This window comes from Etheostoma cragini, chromosome 5 (genome assembly GCF_013103735.1).
Source record: "Etheostoma cragini isolate CJK2018 chromosome 5, CSU_Ecrag_1.0, whole genome shotgun sequence".
Taxonomy (NCBI): Eukaryota; Metazoa; Chordata; class Actinopteri; order Perciformes; family Percidae; genus Etheostoma; species Etheostoma cragini.
The window spans coordinates 15,233,580-15,254,969 of NC_048411.1; the positions used below are offsets into that span (position 1 = coordinate 15,233,580).

General features: G+C 41.1%; 1 protein-coding gene across 1 annotated transcript in view; it reads left to right on the forward strand.

Annotated features, from left to right (window-relative positions):
• Nucleotides 1-21,390, forward strand: part of LOC117945020 (ultraviolet-B receptor UVR8-like) — a 300,294-nt gene that overhangs the window by 100,802 nt on the left and 178,102 nt on the right. Inside the window, exons 6-7 of the mRNA XM_034872256.1 lie at nt 14,494-14,618; nt 16,112-16,255. Coding sequence (XP_034728147.1) covers nt 14,494-14,618; nt 16,112-16,255 — 269 coding nt within the window. The remainder of the gene's footprint in view (nt 1-14,493; nt 14,619-16,111; nt 16,256-21,390) is intronic.

Consider the following 21,390-nt stretch of genomic DNA (forward strand, 5'->3'; position numbering starts at 1 on the left):
AGCTTAGTGTGTGCTGACATTCTGAAAAGCGAATATGGTGTATCATTCTTTATATAGTGCAATGCTATGCAGCGTTTGCAAAGTTCCGAAATTATTTCCGCCTTGGCTCTTGTATGCCTAGATGAATGCATACACGTGCTAACAAACAAGTTTGCTATAACCGTGGTCACAGTCTGCCTGAGCCTTTAATGAGGGCCTTTTTGTCACGATGGATCTCCTTCTGATCCTCGGTGAGTGAAATTTCTGCAGTCAGCAGTCAGCACTTCCCCACACAGTAGCTTGCTGCAGCAGAAATCCACGAGCCAGGAGATTTTTGAGTTCCAATGCCGCCATATTTGAGGCTTCTGTCACATTCCATGTTCAGACTGGCCTCTGCCTTGGCCACATGATTTGCTACACTCCAACTCCTGATGCCAAAAACTGTCTTCCTCTGACTTCTGACATCAGCCATCTTTAAACACTTTGCACTGTGCTGCATTCTCTCGAATTTCTCTTTTCCAGTCTCTGTATTCTCTCTTTTGTGATCTCTCTTTCACTTGCTTTTCCCCTTTGTGTTCCTCCTCAGCGATCTGGCTTACAGCTGAAGCTGATTCAGGCATGGCAGGGATCAGATGATTTCAGCTGGAAAAACTGCATTCTTTTTGCATATTGCTTTGAACCCTGCTATTATCCAGTTGCCTGTTTTACAGTAATACTCTTAAACAGAAGACTGATGGAGAAACCTTTGCACAGTCTTTTTCTGGTCCAACAGCACTTGGAAAAAAAAGATCCCTGTACAGGGGTTGGTTGATACCCAGAAAATAATGGATTTTCTGTGGTATTGTCTGGCTCATAAAAAAGGTATTTAAAAAAAAAAAGAAAAAAGAAAAGAAACTGCATTTATTTTCTGTACTTACAAGACTCTCATTTTACTTAATGTGAACAACCGCGAGATCCACAGCACTTATAGGGGAACATAAGACCATGTAAGACCATTTCAAATCGTAAATACATGCCAACGATAGCTCTATTATGATAACGTGTTGTACATGATGAAGGTAATTCATATCATGTTTTGCGGAGTGTTGGACAGGGCCGAGGTGAATACAGGGTGTAACCCTTTGGGGGTCCCGAGAGGTTCCAGGGTGATCCAGAATGGGCGTTGGGCGTTTCTCCCCGTTCACACTTGATCTCTGCCCAGCCATGCTGAACCCCTCAGCCTTCCTCTCTTCTCACGGCCATCATCTCCACTTCTCTCCATGCAGTAGAGTAATGGAGTGGGGGACATTAGGGTCACAGTGGCTAATACAAGGCTAATGGGGATCAAACAGACGCCCAGCCTACCTATACCTATTAAGCGTAGAAGTAAATGGAAGGACAATATGCAGGGAGTGTCCAAGCATCAGTGGTTTTACTGCTGTCTGAGCCGCTCATGAAATTCTCAGTGCTTGCTGTTAGTCTTTATTTTACAAGAACTGTAGTTATTTGAGGTTGAGTTCAATCGTCCAACATTTATAGATACATACTGTATACTGATGCAAAACCTAATTTCAAACTTACTAATTATGTAAGACGTTGCTTGTCATTTCCATCCTAGTCAGTATTACTGGGTTTACTTTATTGTTCTAAATGAAGTATTGTAATATTATTTTTGGAAATAAGTTGAACATTACCCTCAACAAAACATATTTCCCTTCATTTTTGAAACTCCTATCCTAACTTGTTCCAGCCTGTCTGTATCTCTTCCTGGCCAGTAACTATAGGAGGAAGGCCATTATTCCAGATAGAGGTGTTAGCCGTGCTGGGCCGACCTGTATTGATCGACTGTGAGAGGACCCTGAGCGGGGGAGAAGGACTATTTGCTTTAAAGTTCAATGGCTCTCCACTGGTGTTAGTGTTGCAGCCGCAGGAGCAATCGATATCTGGACGGGGACCCGTGTCACGAGACACGCTCCCCATTTAGAAACATCATAATACTGTGCTGATGCTGTTACCCCACGGCCAGAGCTTGTGTTTAGATTTTTTTTTTCCCGTCTTTACTCCCCACCTCCCTTGTGTCTTGGTTGTCATGTTCCCCCTTTGCTCCTTACAAGCTGCTTTCTTATTTTATACTGTAGGATGGGTTTTAGCATAGCGGGCTGGAATCAGTGTGAATTGTAATTATAGATGATACACATGGCTGGAAGGGAGAGATAGAGAGAAAACACTGAGCAGAATAAAAGGCAAACAGTCATTTGCAGCAAAGGTAGGTGTCACAAGGTAACTGATTATGTAAAGAACACAGTGAAGGTGTTCAGTGGTGTGTGTGTTTGTGTGTGTGTTTGTGTTTGTTTGTGCGCCTTCCCACTCCCCTTTTTTGCCTATGAAATAAAAAAATACATAATAAAATGTGCTCACTGCATTTCTTGGCTGTGGTTCAAGTGCTAAGGGGAAAGAAAGAAAAGGGCGCGATTGTTTCTAGTTCAAGGTGTGTAATGCACAGAGGCGTACATACATAATGGGGTATTGTCAGGGGGTTAGTGAGATATTAATGCCCTGGTTTGTCCATGCTATTTGGTGCAGTGTCGCTCCCTGAAGGGAACAGTAAGAGGAGGTTGCTCTAACTACTCTACCCCCTCCACACCCTCTTCCCCCAAGGCCCCGACTAGAGGTCACTCTGTTTAGCACAAGAGGCGAAGCCCATTTTTGTCATGATGTACAAAATACATTCCTCTCCTCATTCTGCTCTCTTTTGTTAGTAAACATAAATACCACGCCTTGCCTCATTGTGTCCCGAGCGTTCACCCTCATTTTAAACCTTCTCAGTATCTCTGCTCATCCCTCTGTGTAATCCCTCTCTACCATACACTATGCTTTTGCATAGCTGCTCTATGGCTGTGCATACATTTGCACTTCCTCCTTTTACCAGCACTCTTCCCAACAGCCTACGGTCGAACCTATTTATGTTTGAACATTTCCACTGGCATTTGAACTCATCCCATTGATTTCTTTATGGCGAGAGGTTGTGAGGCAGTTCCTTAAAGGGGCTGAAATCGACCATCTAAATATTTGACTAAGGGGTCACTGAGATCGCAGCAGGCCCGAGCGAGAAATATAGATGGAGGCAAAACATGAGAAACAGGGGAAGTGGCTGGGCATCTCCGACAGGAAGAGGCTGGAGGGAAGATCCAGCCAGAGGTGGAGGGGCGCAGCAGAGAAGAGAAGGCTGCAGTGGTGAGCACAGGCTGCATTTTACTTAGGCCCCACAAGAGGGTGCTGCTGGACAATCCATCCCAGATCTTTAAGACGAGGAGGGAAAGAACTCCCCCAAAACACCACAAATAGTTATATGTCTTTACATTTATACAACCTCCACACTGTCTTTCAAATAAAGTTATGTGCTTATACTTAAGTTGCGGTCCTGAAAACTAAATTGATTTTCCTTGCATTTCTCTAAGTACTGCTATTGTGCATGTGTGACAGTAATTACATGCTAAGCCGTCAGTGACATCAAGCAAAATTGACTTCACTGTTCCCTTGCATTGTCAATCCATCGTTTTGCCTGAACAAAAATGTGTTCCAGAGATAAATCTGAATGGAGAGGGGTCTTGACCGACAAAAGGAAGAAATGTGAAATAATAAATCTAATTGAATGTCGATTTAAATTACAATTTCTGCCTGATTGGGGAAGTGAGTGGCAGTGTCCAGAGTATTACCTGCCACATTGTTCCTCACTTCACCAAAAGGCAAGAGTCTCTCCGCTCATTTTCTCATCCTTTCTTTCCTTCTTTCTTTCTTTCTTGCTCTCTCTCTCTCTCTCTTTCTCTCTCTCTCTCTTTCTGTCACTTTGTCATCTCCCTCCCCCTGTCTTCATTAGCACATCATTTCAGACCTCTTGTCATAATTCACATAGAGTCCCATCCTAAATTGCAGCATTAGGATGTACAGTACAGATGACAACATTTGCACTACAATCCCCTCCCATTATGCCCACCATGACAATAGCCCCAGGGCACACAGAGAGGCTCGTGTACAATCTCCTCTGGATCCTTTATGCTTAAATGAATAATGCATACACATAATCATTGTGAAACTAGTGTGTGTCCTCATATATTAGCTTAGCACAAATGATGCATTTTACTGTACATTTGCCATCCCCAGCATATGTTGCTTGTCAAGACAATGGTTTATAGATTTTGAAACTCAAAAAAAATAAAAAATAAATAAAGGATTTGCATCAGAAACATCAGAGCGACGCTTGTCTTCACAATAGCTAGGCTCTACATAATCCACTTGTTATTGGGAGTTTAAATAATGGTAATTACTGATCTCTTTACATTGCATTCTCCCCCATTAACAAGCGATGGATCTCCCCCTCTCTTCCTCACTGTCTCCTTCCTTGCACTACAGTTGTATGCTGCCGTGGTGTCTGTAGTCTGGTGTCTGTTGTCATGGTGTTCGTAGCCCATGCCAGATGTCATAGTTAACTTTGAGGGAGAGAGAGAGAGAGAAAAAGAGAGAATCATGCTAGAGGCTATTTTGTTGTCAGTGATTTAGATGAAACACAGAGATGTTAAAATGTTAGACTTGCCCCACAAAGCTACCCCCTTTTCTTGCTTTTTTATTTTTTGAGAGAGATAGTAAATTTACCTTGAGGGTACACAGCCTTTTGCTCTGCTAAATACAAGAGACTTGCAAAGCATTGTTTGAAATCAGCATGAACACGTAGTTATCAGAGAAGAACTGAAGTGGCTATAAAAATGTTTTATTTATATTCTTTTAATGTATTTCGAATAAAAAAAAACAACCCACCTCTAGTCAGGAGTAAAAATTGATTTCCGCATGTGAAATTACATTATGTCAGTTTAATTTTACCTGACATGTTTTATGTCAATAAATCATCCTCTACTTTTACACTCAGACTAAGTGAGAGAGTATGGCTCATTCGGAATTGTATCATTCTGGGAATGTAGTTTCTTATGATCAACTTATATCTGTTTTTGAATAAAGGCACATCTCAAACCCCTCAGCGTGCCATTCTTTTGGCAAGCTTTTGCACTGATGTACTTTTTCCCCTCTTTCCATGAAATCATAGTTTAAATTACGGTTTTTTTTTTTACTTTTTGTACTCTTTGTTACAGAAAATGCAAAATCTTTAAATGCAAATCTTATCTTATAATTTTTTATTATTAGATTACATTATACAGTTAGAAGCTGTTGCTTCTTAAAGACTAATACAAAACATATGAACAATTCAAACAAGTTTAATGAATTATGAATGCATGTTAATAAATTCAGTTTTATAAATAAATGCATGTGTGTATACAGTATATTATATGCATTAATGTATTATATACATTCATTATAGGTTTACATACATACATACTATAAATTTACTTAAACTGGACTCCTGAAATGTACTTTTGTAATACTTAAAGTTGAGTTACATTTGAACATCCATGCTGTATCTGCACAGAAAGCATATCATTCCAACTTTTCTTAAGATTTCCTGCAATGAACAACTGCATGAAAGGATATTGCAGAGTAACAGAAAAAACTGAATCTCACTATTCCATATTTGTATTTATTAATTATTGAAACTACAGTATGTATGTTTTAAAAATGAAAGAAAACCAAAAGACATTTTTAGTATACAGTTATAAATCAAATTAATTATTCTATGAATATGTAGATTCTGTAGATACTGTACAGAGTGGAGCTGCTGTGAATGAATTAGACTGTAAACATTTTACATTTAGGCAATAATTCATCAGCTAACTTTTATTGGTTTAATTTATGGGAAAGCAATTTTCACTACCAGCACCGTGGTAAACATCGTTAATCAAAATACATTATTATAATGAAGCTGTTTTAAAATGTTTATTAAAGGAAATAAAAAAGGGGTTACCCTTGCTTTGTGCATCTTTCCATTGTCGTGATAATTAATAGCTAAACTGAACGTTTTCTTTGCCAATGCAGATGAGGAGAGAGTGCCAAAGCAGGAAGAATAGTTGGACTATAAATTTAACAACAGGTAGGCTTAACCTTAAGTGATGAACGGTATGTAATATTACAGGAGTAGTTCCATGCAAATGCACCCCGCTGCCTCACACAATGCTGGAGACCACAGCCAATTAAATCTATCGATGTACCAAACTAGTTGGCTGATTTTCATTGGACAGTGGGTGGCCTCTGGATTTGTACATTTAGTGTTTGATAGCATTGTGAAGGAGGGAGGGTGTGTGAGAGTGTGGCTCCAGGTTGAAATTATGATTCGGCGAGCGGAGTGAGTCATCTTTGTAGCCTTGGCATCCAGGGTGGCCGCAACAGTGTTTACTCGTTACATGTAAGTTGTGCAAACAAAATAATTTGAATGGGAAGACTAATATTATATGACACCAAATAATGTTCTGTTGCTGCTTAGCCTTTGTTGCTGTTGCCTACAGAATCTATCCGGATCTGTTGGACAGTAATTTAGTTGACCTCATGAAACACATTGCAACTTTGTAGCAAGACTTACGTCACAAAGTGAAGTGTTAACCCCCACCCAGTTCAGTTTGTGTCATTTGGTGATAGCCTTCTCTCTCTCTTTCTTTCTCTCTCCCGTGGCAGGGATGAGGAATCACCAACCAGCACCACACCCTTGAGTGCCATTTGTTAATGAAGGCCAAAGTGTTAGATGATAAATATGGTTGAAGAGAAATGGCACATGTAAGTGATCTCATTTAGGAGCATTACATTTGAATTTATTGGGGTACTTAGAGGGGACAGAGGGGCCATGACTCTGAAGGAGAGGGGAAGGGTGCAGATGACTGACTTATAATAGACAGTGGGGTATGGCTACTTAGCGACTAAAGATATATACCGCAACCAGAGAAGGATGCAAGTTCTCTGTGTTTATGTGTATGTGCTCATACAATGTGTGTGTGCTTACATACAGCTGTATGTGTTTTTCCTAAACTTCCGCCACACAGTTCCAAAACCTACACATGATTTTGGAATTGTGTGGTGGAAGTTTAGGAGATAAACAGTAGTCTGCATTTACCCTGTTGTTTGTATCCTCACCACTTCAATATAGGCTCCATTGTTAGCCTTGTCTTTGTATGTTGGATTATTTAATTCCTGTAAATACGATATCAAGAAAAGACAGAACAAGACATTAAAAGATAATACCCCCTTACATTTTATTCTAAACATGAATATGATGCACCATGCCTGTCTACTTTTCAAAGTCATGTTTTATGCACTGAATTTGTTGAAAACATTTCAATAATCATTACCATCGTAAAACACTGTTTGGGTGTAAAACCAGTAAAACATGAGTCTTACAAAGTGAAAAAAACAAAAGCATGTTTATTAAACAGACATTGATTTGTGTAGGGACATGTTTGTGGAACAGTTTTCCACTTGGTTCGGGACTCCTTTCTGTGCATAATCCTCGCATTGGAGAAAAAGAGCTTTGCAGGAGTGAGTTGCTCGTCTGCATGGTTCACGGTTAATTTATGTTCGGTTTTGTTACAGTAACTACACCCATATTGTGCAGTCAACTATTCAGAAGAATCCTACAGTGTCTATAAACACTGGCAGAGTCTGACACACACAGAATAAAAGACCTGCAATACCTCCAACTGGTTGACACAATTTGGATTGCAGAAGACGAACAATATATTCAATCCATTTCTTGGCCCCGATGCATTTAGTAAATACAGTGCCTGGTTGCTAAGAGGGATGTTGACAGAAAATCAAAAGCAATGTAGCAGCAGCGTCCTATAATGGAGACTTAGCTCTACTTTACACTCCTCTTACAAAGATCTACGATTTGAAAACAATCAATCCCTTCATGAGAGCTTGTTATTTTCTCCTATAATAAGAGTAACGGCTTTTCATCAGTCTCGCACATCACTGATTGTGTTTACACTGGAAACATAAGCATTCATGGCACGAGTGTAAATAGAAAAAGTGACTATAGCAAGGTTTTTATTTGTGAGAATCCCGCTTTTTCTTCTTCCTTCTTTCACTTGTCTGTTGAATTTGTTTTGCTGTGGTCAGATATTTTCAAGCATGGGAAATATCCTCATGCCGTATTGACGGCTTGCGGTAAGGTGACGCAGCATGGCACAGAGCAGCGGGGGGCCGTGTTTCTCCTCCCTGTCGTTATTTTTCAGGCGAAGGAGTTTGAGATTTATCTGCGAGTATTTCCTCATGTAGACACAAGGACAGTTTTACGTCTAGCCGTTTGTGGTGCTATTCCATCATGCCTGTTTGTGGTCATTTCTTCCTGAAAGTTGTGTTACCAATTCTCACTTCCTGCTTGTGTTCAGCTAAACATTTTGGTGTGATACTGTATCTGTTACCTGACATTACACAGAAACATCTGGAGTCTCTGTTGAACCAGGTGTTGATATAGCAAACAAGCTTCCTTAGTAAATGGTTAATGTTTTGACTCACTGCAGACCAGTGGACCGGAGGAAATATTTCTTGTTAAGACCCAATAACACACTTAAAAGGACATTGTTTGTCTCTTTCGGCAAGATACTGCCTATGGCACAGCCTCTATTAGGCGTTTATTCCCACAAATGACCGTTTAACCGTCTTTTCCGCACCCTGACGCCTCGCCTGTTATTACCGCCATTGTCTCTCTTTCTGCTGTATACATGTGTGAGGCTGGGCCCTTTAATACGCGGAGAGCTTTTCCTAGGCTTTCCTACGGGCACACTGGTCTGTGTTTACTCCTCAGTCAGAATGCCTCTTTTCCACAAGTTTGACATGCCTTTTTGTTGCCATGGTAAGCCCTCCCTTAAAATATATATTTCTGCTTTTGGCCTGGATGTTTTTTTATCTCAGTGGTTTAGAGCCTGTTGCCCCCAGGGCCAGATTTAAATGTGTGTGGGTCTTCAAGGATTTTGCTGTTGAAAAGCCATTTGGATTGCAGCCTCACCGCCATACAAGTGCGACGGAATTGTGTCATTTCAGGTTTTTGAGCCATCGTTGGAACCAAAGGAAAGTCCAAAAGAGAAGCAAAAAACACAAGACAAAAGCTGATGAAAATGGACCAGATTGGATTATGTCAGACTTGGCATGTGCCTCGTTATGAGGGAAGTCTTCGTTCTGTCTTATCACACTCTGCCTTACAGCTAAATGAATTAAAAAAAAAGAAAAAAAAGAAGGCAAAGCACCGCTCGGCTTCTTGGAAAACAACAGCCAGATCGTAACTGTAAATACTGGTTTAAAGTGCTGTGGGCTCCACATGATTTTCAGTCACATAACAGGAAGTGAGGGAGGAAAAAAACATACACTGTGATTGCATTAACTTTGGGGACATGGACCACATTTTTGGCAGTTAAAATGGGGCAATCGTTTCAACAATTTTTTTTCCTGAAAACCATTTTTTTATTGGCACATGCTCTCACAGACTTGGATTGCTACCTGAGTATCTACCCATGGGTCCTTATGTTTAGAGAGCCACTACAGTATGTACAGGTGGGTTCAATTATCAGGGTGTAAGTATGAAAATCTATGAAATGGGTATTTTGGGTATGGTTTGAATTTCGAAGACAAAAACTGTACAAATGCCTCCCATTGCTTGTCACACCAGAAAAGAAATTAAACAATAATCTTAGGATCAACAAGATGCTAAAGGGATAGATCATCGGGCGTTTTTGCAATTTTATAATCATGCATTTTGTTTAGCTTCTTTCTCTCTCATTTCTGCATCATTTTTAATTAGTGCAACTCAACCTCCATGTCCCAGAGCCAGCAGGCTGCCTATTTGCAACGTTCAACAGGTAATCAACACTGATTAAGCCCTAAACATAGCCTAATTGCATTAGATCTCAGAAGCACACTATAACCAACATATCTGCAAACACACATGGTGTCTCAATAAAAAAGAGGTTCAAATCTCAGAAGAGGAAGTATTTAAGCTTTAGGCTTATGATTATGAGCATTACATTGGATATATAAAAAACTATGGCCATGAAATCTACATCAGGGAATGTGAAAACTAAAGTTACTTTGACTAAAAGGCAAATGTGTTGTTTAGATCTTAATAGGATTGAAGAGCTTTCAATCAATTAATGTGCTATTTTCAAACCCAAATAAAATAGAATTGATTGTGTACAGTATGTGTGTTTGGGAACATGCTCTGTTCAATGTTCACTCTGCCATGTCTGAAGTTCTTCTGTATCACTTTGAATCCCTTTTAGTGTGCTGTGACATGTCCTGAAGGCCTTGTTTAGCACCTCTCTCTGTGTGTTCAGGGTGTGAACTGATTCCAAGTGTCAGCTAGCGTCGGGGAAAGAATGGTGAGAGAAAGATTGCTGAGGTCTACATAAATGAAGAGGCTGTGAGGATTAGCCTTGAGAAAGCAGGAGACACACTGGGGAGAAAGAAATGGAAATAGGAAGAAATGAAGAAAGAATGAGATAGAGAAGATGAGAAAGAGAGAGATGGGCCTTTAATGGGAGGTTGTCAATTTTCTCCAATTTAGCTCAGGAGGAAGCTATTTTCTTGGAATTTGATGGTTGGATCAATGCAGCTTTCCAGCCATTTATTAGTGCATGGTGACATCAGCTGTTGCAGCATTCATCACCAGGCAGAAAAAAAACCTGTATTTTCTCAACCTTATCACCACTTGTCAGTTAATTATGCATAATTATGCTTAAGTGTGTGTGTGTGTCTCTGTGTGTGTGTGTGTGGTGGTGGTGGGGGGAGTTTAGCAGTGAAACACTTTGATTGAGCCCTTTGAACTCAACCAGGAAAGAAATCAGTTCTCTTAATCCCGGCTCCTATGTGATCATCATCGCTAGAGGATACAAACCTCTGTGTCCATCATCTCCAGGTCAGCCAACTGCAGCACCATTACTAATGCAATCACCACTATGGTCTGATCTTCACCTTGGGCCAAAATAAATAGATAAACATGTCTAAGATACAGTGCAGAAGAATAAGAAAATGAAGGTGTGAATTAGTCATCCGCTGAAAGTTCATCCAACGTGGACCTATAGAACTCTTCCAGCTGGTCTCGATAGCCTAAGGTGATATGAGCTATGTGATACACGATCTTTTCATCATACAACAAGTCATGCTCCTCTCATTAGCACAGGTCATGCTCTATAGATCAATCAGAGAGATCAAGCTGAAAAGTTAAATGCTTTATGCTTAGGAAAAAAATGAACAGTATAGCGTAGTATGTGGTTTAAGCATATTTAAAGGAGTGTGGGTGTATGATGTGGATCTCAATGGTTTAAGGGCATCTTCCGCTGTGTACACCCAAGTCAACATCTGGAACATAGCAGGTTGTGCGGAGACCCATTTTCCCCCAGTATTCCCCGAACTTATAAACAGTCTAGATCAAGGGCCAATCACGTCTCTGTTTCTATCCTAGCGAAATCTATTGCCACCGTTTATTAACTATGATTGGTTAACACTTGGACTCTCAAAATGGAACCCTTCATAATTTAGAAGCTGCTCCAAATGTAGTTGGCCGGGCTACATCTAAATGTTTAAAAGTCAAGTGAAGGAAGAAGGCGGTTAGACCTGAAGTTATGTCCTCCAAGGGAACTTTACAAAGATCCTCTCACAGATTTATAGCCACTTACCTTGGAGCCTGAGTCGATATTCATAAACGTGGCTTCAAACAACGCCCCCCATCCACTACCCCTGCTTGTAAATAAATACAGATATGCCCCTTTTACAGACAGCAGCAATCTGAAATATTACCATCACCATAATTTTACCACACACATTAATATTTTACAGCCCATTGTATTTTACCGCATTGAATCTTAAACTTTCATGGTCGGCCCCAAGGATTTTATTCCTTAGAAGTCTATATCATTATTAGCCAAGATGTATAGCAGGTACAGCAAGCGATTGTCTTGCTTTTCTCGTCACCATTTAGATAATTTTTTCATGAAATCAATAGAGTCAACAGTGCTGTCCTATTTTTAATACCAAGACCTTCTTGAGACTCAAAACTGAGCTTTTTTCCTGCAAAGTTGGCTGCAGTTCTGCCATTGTGAGGTAAAAACACGGTTAAAACGTACGTAACCACACCTCTTAAACTAGTCCTATGCTGTGCAGTACTATGAAACGCTGCATTCCAATCCTTGCCGTGTTATCGTAGAAGGCATCCGTTCATTAAATTCCCCATCCACAGACAGATTAATAAATTGCTCATGTAATGGTAGGACCCTATTAAATCTTGGTTGAAGTGTTTATTTTTAATTTTTAAATCTAAACAACTAAAACCCAACCTGTACAGTATCTGCCTCATTATGATGGGAATCCACACTTAACATCTGCATGTGTGTGTTTGCATTTGTGCTGTGTGATTTAAGTGGTTTTAGTGTCAAAACAAGTCTAATGAGCTGGCGCAATAATTATCAGCCATTTTGCTCTCACTTTAGCTAATTGAGGCATTATATTAGAGTTAATACCACTGCCTATGTACACTGTTTTACAGTTTCGAAAATGTTTGGCCAGAAATAGTGCTGCCAATAATTTAGATTTTTAATTTGTGCATGTCAGTGTTTTAATATCTCCCTATTAACCATACTTATGAGCTTTGACAATCCTCCCCAGATGGAGGTCATTGATCAACTCCGGTTTAGTGTATTATTTACGTGAAAACAACTACTTTTTACAATGGTATCAAAGTCAAAAAGGACAAGCAGTGGCCTCGTTTCTAAACTGATGTGCTTTAGTTTAGTTAATAGTAAACTTTTTTTTTTTTTTACAGTATATTAGCATTGTAGAAGAAATTAGTCTGGTATTACTGCAATTTGGCAAATGCAACAAAACTCATCCTATATCATATACGTGATATTAAAGAGCTCCTCTCTTTTTACATTCTCTCTGCACCTTTTTTCTAAGTTATCTATCATGCTTATGCCTCTCTTCCTCCTTTCTCACTTTGCTCCATGTATTTGAAGCGCTTTGTGAAATTCCTGTCTTATCCAGGTGAGTGTGAGCTGATCCCCAGGCCCCTTGCTCTTGTCAGGAATCTCCCAGGCTATCGGGCTCTCCTGGGGCCCTGTTTCACACACCAAATTGATGTCTCCGACTGGAAATGACACTTTCAGCAGGATTTGCCATTCTAAACCACCTCAAACCCATGTGATCTCACTCATTCACTCTCGGAGGGATTGCCTTGAAATGCACCATAGCTTCAAAAGCCAATGAGCATAGCATGCTTGAATGAAAAGCTGATGCATATCCTATCAGTGAAAAAAGAAAAGATATTCTAAAATGCTGGCAATGTAGAACGGTACTTTTTTGCTCTGAACAAAGACCAATAGTCCCCTGAATAGGTATAGCCTGGGGGAATGCAATGGAGGGTAAAAGGGAGTGAAACTTAAAGAAATCAATACCACATGAATTTTCATGTAGAGGTGCTTGTCCACCATTTGCTTTATCTTGTTAATATATGTCCTCGTCCTTCTATGAATACAGACACAGATGGTATGATTAATACATACCATTCAGATCCAGCCATCTACTTCTAACGCTCCATTTAAAGGAGGAGCACAGTGACCATGTTGCTTTGCTTAAGAACTAGTTATGATATAATGTGATGCTGGAGTAAAAGGGAAAGGTGTGACCAAGAATCCCTCCCTTGACTTATTTTCATCCCTAAGTCTTTTTGGGGCTGCACATTTCTCTTATAGGGGGCTCTACAGACTGGCATAATGGATAAGGGCAAGGGTGTGAAAGGAGCACCTTAAGGCTCCTCATTCACTCTCCCAATCTCTGGTCCACACACTCTTGAGCTGTGAAGGCCTTCTTTCTTTGCCCTGCTAGCATGGGAGCTCGGTAATAGGCTCTAATTGATAGGGAGGTGTTGGGGTCTTTCTGTATGGTCTGAAGGGATGAGAGTAAAGGAGAGAAAGAGGGAGAGAGAGAGAGAGGATTACATGCGGGAATGAGGGGTGGAGTGGGGGAGGAGGAGAGGCTGAGGAGCGGCCTAGGCCCCATCCGTAATGAGTCATTAATTTCCTAGCGGTTTTGTGGCGGTTGGCTCATTACTGGTCTGCAGAGGAGCAGGAACAAAGCTCTGGGTAGGTAGGAGGTGAGCTTAAATAGTTGGGGCTCAACACTCCCCAACAAAAGGAGGAAGAGAACGTTGAATGGCACTTGGAACAGATGCAGTAAAAAGTGGCAGATGCAAATTGCAGGAGAGCAAGTCTTCCTTCAAGCACTTTTCTCTTTTTATTTTGTCAGACTGCAGCCTGAGAGTCTAATTAGTTAGTGAGGTGTTTCACTTCTGATAGGGCTGTGTCTCATTATTGTCACAAAGAGGATTCGGAGCAATGAGAGGAAAGGCATATGTTCCACAGTCCCCGGTGGAAGTTGCTCACTGCAATAATTTAATTGATTTGATTATTTATTTCACCCTATAGAAATTAGAAATTATAGAAAGTGTGCAATATTTTTCATGCTTTGAAATTGTGTTTTATATAGTTTAAAATGTGATGAAACAGTATGAAGAGGATGCCTGCAGATAATTATTATTTTTTTCTTTCTAACCTACAGGCAGAATGATTATGGACAAATTGGCAATGGTTCTGAGGATAATGTGGTCATCCCTCGCTTTGTGGAGGGTGTGGACCATGTGTCAAAAGTCACCTGTGGGGCAAACCACAATCTTGCTCTGACAGGTACAGTAATGCACTGTGCGGGCCTTGCAATTATGCATCACAAGTAATTGACAAATTACCTTTAAACAGATAATGATTAAAATATTTGTCTGTAGCCATATCTCAGTGTCCTCATGCTACATACGTCCCCTAACAGTTGTTTCTCTTACTATAATATGCTCCAACATGCAAGAAGTAGATCCTATCGTTGACCCTTCATCTATTATGCTAGATGTTTTATTCCGTAAAACACAAATCCGCTGGATAGTATCTTTAAGAAATGGTGCTGACGTCACTTCTCATGAGCTGTCACCGTGTGCTTCAAAGTTCACCTACTTTACTCAGTTTTATGTGAATATCAGAGCCCTCAAGCCCCCGATCGGCATATCACCTGAAAGAAAGACAAGGAGGGAGAGAGACAGAGTTAGCAAGAATATGGCCCTGGCTCCTGATCCATAACAGTCATTGCCTGTTACATACATTTCAGAATTCATTCAGGCTATGAAGATAATCGAGGTAGTCGACAGTTTCCCCTGCAGCCCAATGGATTTATGATAGCACTGTCAAGAAAATGAGGCGAAATGACACAGTAGCTGACTTTAGCTGCAAATAATGTGATAGGCCGTACAGTGGTGCAGCAGCAGCTGCTGTCATTGCAGGTAATAGGCTATAAAGAAGTCTGATAGCAATACCTGTCATTTCTTAATGGCTGACTTCACTGAAGAGCTTTTGTGGCCTTTAACATGAAGATAATGGAAGATACAACAAATTTTACAGCTTTTGCGTTGCATCCATAATTTATCACCAGAGGCCGCATGCAGCAGCAGCACAACAAGGACAACATGCTCCTAGAGGCGTGCTGGAGAGAGATGCAAGATGAGCTGCAGGGGGTTACAGGCCCCTGCTATACTTTGTAATTAATGGAGGAACTGCATAGGGTCCAAAACCTCTTCTTATTATATAACGGTCGTATTCGTCATTATAAATGACAATACATTTGTTTTCTGCATTTGTTTTGGAAATGAGAAGTCACAGATCCTAAATGTTACACTAAAACCGTATGTGTGTAATCATTAGAGAAAAAAATATATATAATAATTTAAAACCTTGGATGTTACAATAAACCCCCAAACTACAGATATTAACAACAGTAGTACGATTTTTTAGTCACTGTTCCATTTTCTTTGTTGTGATTGTTATTGCTACTGTGCATCACATCCCCAACCGGCAACGTCAGACACCACCTACTAAGAGCCTGGGTCTGACCGTCGTTTCCTCCTAAAAGGGGAGTTTTTCCTTGCCCCTGTGCATGGTCGCACTGTCGCATCATGCTTGCTCTTGGGGGGAATTGTTGGAACTCTGTAAAATTATAGAATGTGGTCTAGACCTACTTTATCCGTAAAGTGTCTCAAGATAACTGTTAATTGAATTGATTTGAAGTAGCAGAAATAATCTGTTGATTTGTTTTGGCTTACATTGGAAACTTTATTTATTTATTCATTGATGACATGCAGGTGACAGCAGATTGTTTCAGTGGGGATGTGGACGGGCATGTGGGGACAGAAAAAGGAACATCCTTTCCCCAGAGGAAGTGACGCCACCAAGCTTGCCAGTGAGAGACATTGCTGGAGGATGTCGGCATAGCCTGCTTCTAACAGGTTAGTCTCTGCTTATATTTCAAACCTATTAGCGTAACACAGTTTAATACTGGCCTTTTCTACTTTTACCAAATCCAACAGTACATTCTGTCTGGTGTTATATGCATTTTTCTGTTCATAGCACGTGCAGACTTGGAGTACATGCTTGCATGTACCATGTGCGCCGACATGTCCATAATGTGTAAATCCTTGGTCTGTGTGTGTGTGTGTCTTGCCCCTCAAACAGACAAGTGAGTGTGTGCTTTTAGCTGTGGTGTCCATCTATCCGCATCATTCATTAAGAGCTCTCCCAGGCTAGTTCTTCAGCTACATAAACACAGAGGTTGAGGCTACGGCTGCTCTTTCACCTCGCTGCTGAGAACCTCAAAGTCACTTCTTGTCCCACAGCAGATGAATGCTCCCTGGCTGATATATTGGCCACAGTTGCTGTCTTCTTACTGTAGTAATGCTGCAACTGGTGCCCCATCATGGAGCCAGAGCAGGGCTATTTGTTAGTTTTAGTTGTATCTTCAAGACCTGGCTTTAGTTCTGAAGGAAGGACCTTACTCCATTTTATACAACACTTTGTAGAGTCGTTTTGCTGTGTTGCTAATGCCGTCCAATATTAACCCCATTAAAAGTGTAATACAATTTAAGTAGAGTGCTAACAGTGGATCATTTGTTGCTTTGTTCTGTTTGAATTAATTCTGAATTTATGATCTAAATGATTAAACTATGGGAGTCACAGGACTGAATGAGAGTTAAACAACCAGGCATACATTTACTCATATTAATAAAAAACATTTATGAGCATGCATTCACACACACACACACACACACACACACACACACGTGTCCAAGTGTACATACACATGCACAAGAAGCTGCTGTGTGCTGCATTTGCTCTTCTAAATCCTGTAATGTCCCCATTTTGATCCCTAGCTCCATTCTGTCATGAGGGAACAGAAATATCCATCTCCAATCAGGACATAATGAATAGCCTGATGAGTGTCGGGCAGAGCTGTATTACCAGATAGATTTGAAGAGTGAGAGAGTGTGTATGCACTGTATGTGTGGGATGGGCGGGGGGTAGTTAGAGGGTCACTGGAACAGGACACATGTAGAAATTAATTCGCCGCAAGTAAAAAAATAGAAATTGGCTAATTTTGTCTTATGAGCCTCATGGAATCGCCTTATCTATTGGTATGAGTTCTCATTCATTAGGGTCAGTGCGGAGGAATGCACAAGGGAGAGAAAAGAGAGGTTGGGGAGAGCAAGTCCAAGAGATGGAGGGTGAGATTTGAAAATTGGAAAGAAAAGGAGATAAATAATGGAAAAAGAGTAGAAAAATATTAGAGAGATGGGAAAAATGGAGCAAAAGGAGAACAAGAGATTCAGGGGTATGAGAGACAGCTTGCCTGGGCCGGAGCATATTGAGGGCAGCAGGTGGAAGAGTGGCACAGTTAATTAAAACGCCTGTCTTAATGTCTCAGCCCGTCACTCCAGAGAGAGAGAGAGAGAGAGAGAGAGAGAGAGAGAGAGCAAGAGAGAGAGAGCGAGAGAGCGAGAGAGAGAGAGAGAGCGAGAGAGCGAGAGAGAGTGAGAGAGAGAGAGCGAGAGAGAGAGAAAGAGAGCGAGAGAGTGAGAGAGAGATAGAGTGTTGCCAAACTTGAGCTGGGCTGCACCCAACCAACAATCCAGCCAACCCACCAGGCCACATGTCAGACAAGCCCTGACACTATGCCCTTCACCCTCATCATTCTTTGCAAGAAACACACACACACACACACACACACACACACACACAAACACACTCGCACGTGTGCGCAGACATACACACATGGCCAAACCCCACCTACTATTTCCCTTTTCCATGTACCCATAAGCTTATCCAAAACCACCACCCTCTCTTATCTGATGCAGACCCCTTCAAAAAAAAAAGGCCCCTCTCTTTAAAAAAAGAGGAAAGAAGAACAAAAACACACTTCTGATGTTACTGTTTTGCTCAGCAGCATCTGTAGCATGCCTCTGGACTTCCAGCCTTGCAGCGTAATCTGTCTGCTTTTAATAATTCATAGAAAGCACAGGCTATGCACTGTTCTGAATGCTGAGGATAATAGGGATGTTGTGATATTTCTATCATGGCCTGTCTGGAGCAGCAAACAAATCAAACTATTAAAGATCTGATAGCCAGTCTGTTCATTGTTATACCGGCACTAGCTGTCGTCACTGCCTTAGGTGGACCTTAAAAAAATCTATTTTGCCCTGCTCGCTACAATCTAGATTCTCTGCCACGTTGTCACAAAGTTTTGGCTCACACCAAGTCATTGATGTGGGGTATTGGGGCCTGTTGACACCTCTACACTGCACTAGAACAATACTCAATATGTTGATTGGTTATTAGACATAACAGAAATGTAAGGACAAACAAAGAGTGTGAGCATCCACCCATGTGCGAGGTTGGGTCTAGTGTTGTACGTTGTGTTGTTTTACTAATGTTTTATCAGGCTTTGCTGTATCACGGCAGATTGCTTTGTCAATAACCAGCCTGGTGCCTCAGTGAACAAGAATCTGAGATTGTCAGGCTGAGTGACAGGCTAGAGATGGTAGATAATTCAAAGAAATTGGAAGTGTGAAATCTTTAAGGGCCACTTCTTAACACAGCAAATGCCAGGGTATCTTTCCATCAGCTGCTGCTCTCACAAGCCACCACATTGTTAATGGTGGCCTGTCTGTCCATCAAGACCGCTTCAGGAGGGATTTAGACCTGTTTGGCACCTTATCTCTCTGACTGCCTCCCACTAACCTGACCATTGCACAGGCCTTAAGTACTGTGCGTGCGTGTGTGTGTGTGTGTGTGTGTGTGTGTTGCAACGTGTCCAGTGATGGTCATACATTTACCTCCAGAGCAACATATATATTTTCTCTTCATTTGCTTATTTATAGATATTGATTTATTTATGATTATCTGTCTGACAGTGTATTGGTATAGCTATCCATTGTTACACAATCAGGAGCCAAATGCAACGGTGCTTGTAGCCCTTGTTAATTTAGCTGTCAACACTACGGATTGACCTGAGATTGTAGCAGTAAGAGCTCTTTGTTCTTGTGAGAGGTTTTCTGTGTCTGCTGCTGTCTTTCTGGGGTAGTGCAGGAAAGTCTGTCTGCTTTAAAAAAACATTTACACAGCAACAAAGTCAGACTGTCAGTCTTTGATAGAGCATAACTATTTCCATATAGGCCAGATCTTTACATAATGACAAAGTTTTTAAAAAATGCGTTTTTCGTATGTTTATGTTTAAACGTAGCCAATCGCTGCCTAATATGCAAATGAAGGAAAATAAACCTGTATCCTCTAGCGCAGCTGCAGAGTGGACTAATCAGTATAGAGAGTGAAACATCGTAGCTGTATCAGCCACTACCAGTTCAGCCTGTTCTCAGGAACCATTTGTTCAAAAAGCTACAAAAATGTAACCACTGTAATTGGCCCATGTCACACTTACTGCTTCCGGAACTTGGAGTAGGGAATCAGAATTTCCGGTCAACAGTCCCTTTCTCCAGAAGGATTTAGGTTATCAGCCATTATGTCTAAACCAAACGAGGTAGACTAACAACGAGCCATTTGGTTGTGAAACGAAGGTTTCTGCTCCTGTAGAAGCTAGACAGCTGTATGAAATCAACCTTGTTTTAACGAAAACATATTTTATTCGCAATCTTATGGAGAAAAACCACACTACCCACAATCCTTAGCGTAACAGCAACGTCTGTGACTGGTCCAACTTGCTGTTACCATAGAAATGTTTACCGTACCCGCAAAACCGCAAAGGGCTAGAGCGCCTTACTACCATTAAAGTCTCTGGTAGTTCCTGTACACGGTCTTGTACCTTTTTTCCTTTTTTTGCCGTTTTCAAAGTGTTTTTTACTTCATTTACAATCCAAACCACATTGTTGTATGTGACTTCAGGCAAGTTGTGGAGAGAATTGGTCCAGCACTATCTATCAGGCTCCGCCATTGCAAAAAGCTATCCGGAAGAGCCTTGTCCCCACACCGTTTTTTGCTGTGTTCACTATATTGAAAGCCGCTGTATAAGAACGCCGCTGGCTGCGTAGGGAGGCGGCCAGGGTGGATGGGTGGGCATTGATATACGTGACTTACAAGCCAGAGAGCGGAGTTTCCTTCCCAGGGAAAACAAAAGTCTTTCGCCAAGGAAATGCATGTTCTTTAGGAGTGTTTTATTCCAAACCGCAATCTTTTTCCTAATCTTAACTGGTTGTTTTGGTGTATAATCTAACTGACCAAAAATGACCTGCAGCTCACGGTGCTTTGTACCCGGCTCGAAATCCCCTATTTTCGGGTAACTGAACCACTAGTTACTGCTGATATGGATGTTTAAGTGTCTGTAGCGGCCGTCACAAGCTCTGTAGAGGTTTAACTTCTTGGGCGGATGGTTCCCGTGCACGGGAAATAAACTCGCCGTTTTTCGGAAGTGTTGACTTCTTTCCTAAATTGTAAGCATTAAACCGTCATAAACACGCTCATGCCATACATCATTTGAAAGCTTAAAGTCTCCTGATTCCATCGAGCCCACACACGAAGCAATAAGGTGACTCACAACGGTGATAATCATGTTCTGAAGTAAAGAAACACAGAAAGATTTGGGTCTAATCGAGTGTGTGTTTCCTACCTGTCTCCTCGTGTCTTTAATCACAGCGGTGAAAGATCGCCAAAAACCTTAGTTTCCTACATCGAAAACACCCTAAGGTATTAGAATATCCAAGCCTTGTAATCCATCATTATCTGGTCCCCTCACAATCTTGTAGTTTCAGCCCAAGTTTTGACGTAGAGAAATCTAGATATGCATCATTTCTTGGTTTCTATCGTGTGTATCTTTTTCCCTGAGCACGGTACAGCAAAACCAAAGACAGCGTTACATTCTCTTGCTTCTGCAGTTTGCAATGAACGTTGTTCCCAGCCAATAGGATCAGTGTATCTCAAGATACCCCCAAGCTAAGCAAATGAAATCTCACACTCCCCTTTGGGCCCACGTGGGAAAGATTGACAGTGGAGCCCACAAATCAGAAGATAAGGTCATAAAACTGACATCCCTGTGTAGCCAATAAGAAGACGAGTTGATTGATACCAAACATGGCCAACA